Source organism: Chenopodium quinoa, unplaced genomic scaffold, assembly GCF_001683475.1.
Source record: "Chenopodium quinoa cultivar QQ74 unplaced genomic scaffold, ASM168347v1, whole genome shotgun sequence".
Classification (NCBI taxonomy): Eukaryota; Viridiplantae; Streptophyta; class Magnoliopsida; order Caryophyllales; family Amaranthaceae; genus Chenopodium; species Chenopodium quinoa.
In genome coordinates, this window is record NW_018744502.1 from 1,729,081 (window position 1) to 1,737,854 (window position 8,774).

The following is an 8,774-nucleotide window of genomic DNA, read 5'->3' on the forward strand; positions in this document are numbered from 1 at the left end:
GGTTTGATTTTCAACATGAGAATAGTTGGGTTGATGATTGGGAAGTTAGAGTAATGTGTTTAATGTCTCTAATATGCATGATACCATGAGAATAGGCTTGATTGTATGTTAGAGAAGCCATTGATACTCGAGAGAAGTCCTTGGTATTGATTAGGGTTTACTTTTCCCCATTAAATTGGAATTGTATGTTAGGGGTAGAAATATAATTGCATCATTCGTAATTGTGGTGATACTTGATCTTGGATGTTTTAATTACTTGATTTCTTCATTTTCTTTAGTTTATTTTCGAATTTTCCATACATTAGTTCCTTAGTTAATCGATCATTATTGATTCTTGCTTAGTAGGAATTTGAGTATATTTAATTAGTTTTGAACCTTAGTCTCTTGGGATTCGACCCTTGCTTGCCCTGCTACATAGTAGTGGTCAGTTAGGTTATATTTTGCTAGGTACGCGACACACCTATCAAATTTTGGCGCCGTTGCCGGGGACTAACGGTTTCATTAGATTATTTGTGATTCGTTTTTGCTAAGCTTATTTCGTTGCTTCGGCTATTCTCTCTTGTGTTTTTGATACTTTTTCTCTAGTTTTTCTTGTGCATGCCCACACGATGCTCAGGTTCAGAAGATCTTGAACCATTTGATTCTAAGATCGAGGCAACTATAAGAAGAAGGAGAACAAGAAATCGACGTAGAAGAAACATGGTAGACCAACCAACGAAATCCCTTTTGGAGTACGGTATTCCTGATACGACTACCAAAGTCCTTTCTAGAATCATAAGACCACCTGTAACGGCTCAGCACTTCGAGCTCAAGCCGCAATTCATCCAATTCATCTCCAATGATTCATTCGCAGGGCTACCACATGATTGCCCAGTAAGTCATATTGATAGTTTTTTGGAGAAATGTGATACTATGAAGATGAATGGCGTTCCAGATGATGCAATCAGACTACGCCTTTTCCCCTTCTCATTACGGGATAGAGCAAAAGAGTGGTTGAGAGATGAAGGCACTGACTCGTTCGGTACATGGGACAAGCTAGTGAAGGCCTTCTTAGTGAAGTTTTTAGGGCAGGAGAAGACTGCTAGGTTGAGGAACGAGCTATCAACCTTTCGACAATCAGATGATGAGTCTCTCTATGAGGCTTGGAGAAGGTTTAAGAGGTTGCAGAGACAATGCCCTCATCATGGCATTCCAGAGTGGATTTTAATGCAGACATTCTATAATGGCATGACTCATGAGTTTCGGATCTACATCGATGCTGCGTCAGGAGGCTCTCACCTGACAAAGAACCCCGCTGAAGCAAAGGAACTTATAGAGAAGATGGCAGCCAATGATAACTATCATCCAAGAGGCCGAAATACTGTGAAAAAGGGAGGTAAACTTGATGTTGATGCCTTAACTATGCTAACCAGTTCTGTGCAGGCACTAACAAGCAGGTTTGATAAGTTCCAAGCTGGAACCTCTACTAGCCCACAAGAGTTGTGCCAATTGTGTAATGTGCAGGGTCATATTGCACCAAATTGCCCGCAGATTTCGCAGAATACAGAGGAGATGTCAATTGAGCAGGCCAATGCTTTCTACTCCTCTAACCCCAAAAGGCCTTATGACCCCTATTCCAACACCTATAATGAAGGATGGAAACACCATCCTAAATTTTCATACAAGAACACCCAAGCACAGCAAAATCCACCACCACCTAAATCCAACAACTATAACCAACCACCACCTAGCTTCCAATAAAAACCACCCAACAACCAATGCAACCACAACCTCAGAAATCTAGCCTTGAGGTGACGTTAGAGAGCTTTATAACCGCAACAAATAGTGCCATCCAACACCAAAATAGCTCTATCCAACAGTTGCAGGCCCAGAGTAAACTCATGGAAAACCAGATAAGCCAACTTGCCAATCAAGTTAGCCAATCTTTAAAGATTCCAGGAACTTTTCCGGGCCAGACAGAATAACCTCAAAAAGGCCAAATGAATGTTGTTACCCTGAGGAGTGGAAAGCAATTGGAAGATCCTCCTATCAAGGAGCCATCAAAGGAGGTCGTTGAAGAAGCAGGTGCAAGTGAGAAGGAAGTTGACAACTCTAGGGTCGAGGATGAATCAAAGGAAGAACCACCAAAGCCACTTGCTTCGTATGTGCCTAAGGTTCCTTTTCCTCAAAGGATAGCCTAAGATAAATTTGAGAAAAAGTTCAGTAAGTTTCTTGATATTCTTAAAAAGCTTCATATTAATATTCCATTTTTAGATGCAATATCTGAGATGCCTTCTTATGCAAAATTCTTAAAAGATATGCTATCTAACAAGAAGAAATTAGAAGAGAATACTACAGTTGCTTTGAATGCAGAGTGCAGTGCTATTTTGCTGAACACTCTCCCTAAGAAATTAGGAGACCCAGGTAGCTATTCGATTCCAGTGAAGCTTGGAGATATCGAAATTAACAGGGCATTGTGTGATCTAGGTGCAAGTGTAAGCCTCATGCCACTGTCCATATGCAATAAGCTGCAAATGGGTGAACTCAAACCCACACGCATAACTCTGCAACTTGCAGACAGGTCAGTGAAGTTTCCTTTGGGTGTACTTGAGGATGTACCTCTTCGCGTAGGTAAGTTTTTCATACCCTGTGATTTTGTTGTGATGAAGATGGATGAAGATGTGAATGTTCCAATTATACTTGGTAGACCTTTCTTAGCTACTGCAGGTGCAATTATTGATATGAAGAAAGGTAAGATTACTTTTGAAGTAGGTGATAAGAAATTGGAATACTCACTTTTGAATATTATGGGTGCTCCCTCTATGGGAGACACTGTTTGCCAGGTTGATGTGCTTGATGAGCTGCAAGGTGAGCAACTTCCCCTGAATAAAAAAGATGATGCTCTTGAACAAGTGCTAATAGGGAAGGAAGATGATGATGGAAATTGGGAGTCAAGGGAGTATGTCAGGCTGCTTGAAGAAGCAAAGGCCGATTTGAACATGAATCCAATCAGAGAGACATTGAGTGTAATGAGTATTGGGGAGAGTTCTAAGCCTCCCGAGGTAGAGTTGAAACCCCTCCCCTCTAACTTAAAGTATGCATATCTTGGTTCAAACAATTCATATCTTGTTATTGTTAATGCTGAACTCAAGGACACAGAATTGGAGCAATTGCTCAATGTTCTGAAAACATATAAAAGTGTTATTGGGTACACCATTGACGATATCAAGGGTATTAATCCTTCTTTTTGTATGCATAAGATCTTTCTTGAAAACAATCATACCTCTTCTGTAGAACCTCAGAGAAGACTTAATCCAAATATGATGGAGGTAGTGAAAAAAGAGGTTCTGAAATTGCTTGCTGCAGGAATAATCTACCCTATCTCTGATAGTAAGTGGGTTAGTCCTATACAAGTAGTACCAAAGAAGGGAGGTATGACTGTTGTCAAAAATGACAAGGGTGAGCCAGTCGCCACTAGGACTGTTACAGGGTGGCGAATGTGTATAGATTATAGAAAATTGAATAAAGCCACCCTGAAGGATCATTTCCCCCTACCCTTTATTGATCAAATGCTTGAAAGGTTGGCAAAGCATTCCTTTTTCTGTTACTTGGATGGATATTCTGGTATCTTTCAAATTCCCATCCGTCCCTATGACCAGGAAAAGACTACTTTCACATGTCCATATGGCACCTTTGCATATCGCAGGATGCCATTTGGACTATGTAATGCCCCTGCCACTTTTCATAGATGTATGATGGCAATTTTCTCAGGACTCATAGAAAACTCTTAGAAGTCTTTATGGATGACTTCTCCGTCTATGGAACAACCTTCGATGTATGCCTTGAAAATTTGAAGAAGGTGCTCCAAAGATGTAAAGAGGTCAATTTAATCTTAAACTGGGAAAAATGCCATTTTATGGTACAACAAGGTATTGTTTTAGGCCATGTTGTATCCAATAAGGGTATTGAAGTAGACAGAGCTAAAATAGAGGTCATAGAGCGCTTACCACCACCAAACTCTGTAAAAGGAGTTCGAAGTTTCCTTGGACATGCAGGTTTTTATCGTCGTTTTATCAAGGATTTTTCGAAAATTCCTCGACCTCTAAATGAGCTCTTGGCCAAGGATGTACCTTTTGTTTTTTCTCATGCTTGTCTTGAAGCTTTTAACAGGTTAAAGGAAGCCTTGATATCTGCTCCTGTCATGCAACCCCCAGATTGGAGTCTGCCGTTCAAAATCATGTGCGATGCTAGTGATTATGCGGTAGGAGCCGTGTTGGGGCAAAGGAAGGAGAAGAAGCTTCATGCAATATACTATGCTAGCAAAACTTTGAGTTCTGCTCAAATGAATTATGCCACGACAGAAAAGAAATGCTAGCAGTAATATATGCAATTGACAAGTTTCATTCTTATTTGGTAGGTTCTAAGGTCATCATTCATACAGATCATGCAGCATTAAGGTACTTGATGACCAAAACCCATGCCAAGCCTAGGTTGATTCGATGGATTCTTCAACTATAGGATTATGACATCGAAATCAAGGATACCAAGGGAACGGAGAATGTTGTTGCAGACCATCTTTCCCGTCTTCTCCTTGACCCTGAGAATGGAGATGATGTTCCTTTTGATGATTCTTTTCCTACAGAGCACTTATTAGTTTTATTACAGACTGAATCACCTTGGTTTGCTGACTTGGCTAATTTCCTCTCTACAGGTACAATGCCTCATGGCTACTCCTCTCAACAGAGGAAGAAATTCCTTTCTGAGGCAAGGAGATATTTCTGGGATGATCCGTTCCTGTACAAACAATGCGCAGATTCTATGATTCGAAGATGCATTCCAGAAATTGAGGTAAATTATATAATTTCTCATTGCCATGACTTACCTTGTGGTGGACATGCAGGCCCCTCGAAGACAATTGAAAAGATCTTGCAATGCAGATTTTATTGGCCTACTATGTTCAAGGATACATATGCCTATGTCAAGGCTTGCGATAGATGTCAACGGATGGGCACAATTTCTAAGAAGAACGAGATGCCACTTAACAACATACTCGAGGTCGAGTTGTTTGATGTGTGGGGGATAGATTTCATGGGTCCGTTTCCCTCTTCCTATGGCAACCGTTATATCTTGCTAGCCGTTGATTATGTCTCAAAGTGGGTGTAAGCAATTGCTACTCCAACCAATGATGCTCGTGTGGTAAGTAAGTTTTTCAAGAAAGCTATTTTCCCTCGTTTTGGTTTACCACGTGTGTTGATTAGTGACAGGGGAACACACTTTATGGAGCATCGATTTTAGGCGATGTTGAAGAAATATGGAGTGCAACATAAGCTTGGAATTGGCTACCACCCACAGACTAGTGGCCAAGTTGAAGTGTGAAATCGAGAGATCAAGTCCATCATCGAGAAAACTGTTACACGAACAAGAAAGGACTGGTCTGTCAAGCTAGATGACGCACTTTGGGTGTACCGAACGGCCTTCAAAACGTCAATCGGAACAACCCCATATAGGCTTGTCTATGGAAAAGCGTTCCATCTTCCCGTCGAGCTAGAACACCGAGCATTCTGGGCCATAAAAAGCTTGAATTTTGATGCCAAAGCAGCGGGAGGGAATAGATTGTTACAACTTAATGAATTAGATGAGCTTCGTCTCGAAGCCTATGAGAGTTCGAGGTTGTATAAAGAGAAAACAAAAAGGTGGCATGACAAAAACCTTGTGAGAAGAGAGTTCAAAGAAGGGGATCAAGTCCTTCTTATAAACTCTAGGTTGAGATTATTCCCAGGTAAGCTTCGGTCTAGGTGGTCGGGGCCATTCAAGATCAGAAAAGTTTTCCCCTACGGCACTATTGAGTTGGAGAACACAAGAGGGGAACCCTTCAAGGTCAATGGACAGAGAGTGAAGCATTACCGAGTCGGTGATCCCATCGATGAGGGGGTGGACATCACACTCTCATCCCCATCACAAAGCTCTTGAGAATTATTATGGTCAAGCTAAAGACCTTAAAAACAAGCGCTTTTCGGGAGGCAATCCGTTTTTCAATTAATTTCTCTTATTTTCTTTTTTTTTCCCTTGTTTTTTCCCTTTAAGTTTTTTTTATGAAGTTTTGTGTGTGTCTTTTATCTTCAGAGAACATCAGCATATAGGAGAAGTGGGACGCCGAGAAAGTTCAGCAAAAGTGGAAGAATAAGGTTTTTACTATCCGCCCGATCAGGCGCGAGAGACGATATGGAAGAAAGAAAAGCGAAGCAGGGATTACTATCCGCCCGATCAGACCGGGCAAGATAAGCCCGATCGGGTGCGAGAGCATCTTTTGGTTCGGCTACATTGGCTGCGTACTCTACCCCCCATGCCCGATTAGGCCGGGCAGTGAGTGCCTGATCGGGCACAGGAGGTTAAGGCCTCACCAAACTTTCCTAAAAAAAAAAAAAAAAATTAATAATAATAATAGTCTTTGCCCGATCGGGCGCGAGTACTTCAGGAATAAGCAGCAGCAGCAGAACATGAGAAACCTCTTACGCCCGATCAGACCAGGCAGCACCCGCCCGATCGGGCGCGAAGAGAAACCTGCGAAATTCAGCCATCAAAAACCCGATTTTCCCCTTTCTTTTCTCATTCCTTCTTTCATCTTTAACCCTCTTCCACTCTTTCTCTCTCTAAAAACCCCCAAATTCACAACACCTTAACTCCTCATTTCTACAAAAAAACCACCATAAATCCCCACTCAAAACACAAAATTCCTTCATCCTTCATCTTCCTCATCCATTCCTAACATCCACAACAACCTTTTCCACTAAAAAAAATAAAAAAAATAAAAAAAAATAAAAAAATTCCACCTTCTCATAAACTCTAGAGAGAGAAAGCTCCAAGTTCATCATCCATGGCATCCTTCTCTACAAGGAAACGGAGTAGGGCGGCTCAAGCACAACCGCAACTAGATTTGGAGAGCATTCCGGAATATCCTAACATCCACTTCGTCGCCGAGTTCCCAAACCAGAAAACGAGGTTGCTTGAACTTAGACACCGTAAGGTAATTCCTACTCGGTTTATAGACCAAGCCTTGCTCTCTAGGTTAGCTATTGACAATGAATGTCGTACATTATTTGCTAAACTTGGCATGAATCAGTTGTTTAATATGATTCACTACACATGTGAAGACATTACTTTAGAATTTCTTAGCTCATTTGATGTAGTGAAAGGTAGGGATGGCCTAGTGACGCATGTAGTGTATAGATTGTTGAACAGGTCACACCGTCTCACTCTAGATGGTTTTGGTAGAAAGTTCAGACTCCCTTCTACGGGTTTAACTGTACAACCTGACAGTTATACATCAGGGGAATTATGGTTGGCTATGACAGGGGAAAACATTAACTCAATGCAACATGCCCGAGCCAACAAAATACACCAACCAGTTCTTAGGTTTTGGACTAGGTCTTCAGGATGGACCATTTTCGGTAGGATAGAGCCAAACAACGTTAGAGCAGATGAGATGGCTATTCTAGGTAGTTACCTTAGGCTAGGGGACGAGGGACAGGGATTTAAGATGAACATTGCCCACCTCTTTGCCCTTCACCTTAGGAAACAGGAGGCAACTTTCACCACCCTCAAACCCAATGGCGATCGGAGTAACATTCTGATTGTTTTAAGAGGCCTCGTCACCCATCTTGTGGTTAAGGAGGGCTTTATAGAAGCCCAATACCGCCCAGTACCAGGACCTATCACCCTAGACCAGCAATACCTCACCACCACCGGCTGGTTGTCAGTGGAATACGGTAGCTATAGGTGGCTTTTAGATAGGAGTACTAGGCGGTCCATAACCTTGCCTACCCCTGAGATTACCAGGATTCAGCCTTTCCAGCCCTCCTACCTACTCCACGCCCTTGGCGATGGCCCTCCTCCCTCTGCACCCATTTGGACATACCATAGGAGAGAGCGAGCCAGCCAGCCTTCTACCTCCACTGATGCACCACCTCCCCCTACCGGTCATGAGGCTATCATGGCCGAAATACAGGACCTTAGGCTAGGCCAGGAGCAGATTAGGCTAGAGCAACAGTCCTTAGCCGGCCGAGTCCAGACTTTAGAGATTGACAAACGTCAGTCTATGCTTCCTGTATATGATTTTTTCTGCAGGCAGGGTCATATCTCGAGCGATGATACCCATCCCTCGTGGTATATCTATCCTAGTATTACTGACATTGCAGGTAGCAGTGGAGCAGCCAGAGGAGGTGGAGATGACGATGGTGGAAATGATGGTGATGACGATGGAGATGACGATGGTGGAGATGATGGTGATGACGATGGAGATGATGATGATGGTGATGGGACTGAGATCGAGTTCGAGTGAGGACTCCGACATCTCCTACTTCCCACTTGCAGCAATGAGGACATTGCCAAGTGCAGCTTGGGGGAAGTTTGTACATAGTAGCCCTGGTATGTTCTCTGAGTTTTTCTTATTGCTTTTGGTGTGTTTTATTTTATTTCTTAGGTTAGTTTAATTGCTCTGATTTATTATTTTCAAAATTCCAAAAAAAAAATAAAAAAATAAAAAAATATACGAAGAGAATCATGATAATTAATAGCCATTGAACTGCTTCCCTGTGCCCCTATCCTAAATAATAAAAAGGTTTTGATTTAATGTTGATTGCAACTTGCATTGTAGTCCGAAAGATCATGATTTGACCTCGAATTTGTTGATCCCTAGTAGGAGTCAAGGTTATTTAACTATGTATAATTCAGGAGCTTGACTGTGTTAACCGTGAGGCTTGAGCCTTATATATTCATTCTTGTGTGTGTTTAGTTCC

At 42.0% G+C, this 8,774-nt stretch overlaps 1 protein-coding gene across 1 annotated transcript; it reads left to right on the top strand.

The window, feature by feature from the left end:
• Positions 1-699: 699 nt before the first annotated feature.
• On the top strand, positions 700-1,740 carry LOC110698163. The gene has a single exon (XM_021875570.1). It carries the CDS (start codon positions 700-702, stop codon positions 1,738-1,740), a length of 1,041 nt encoding a protein of 346 aa, XP_021731262.1.
• Positions 1,741-8,774: the final 7,034 nt, after the last annotated feature.

Excerpts from the sequence above, each read along its gene's own strand:
- LOC110698163 (XM_021875570.1), top strand. The coding sequence starts at position 700 with ATGGTAGACCAACCAACGAAATCCCTTTTGGAGTACGGTATTCCTGAT.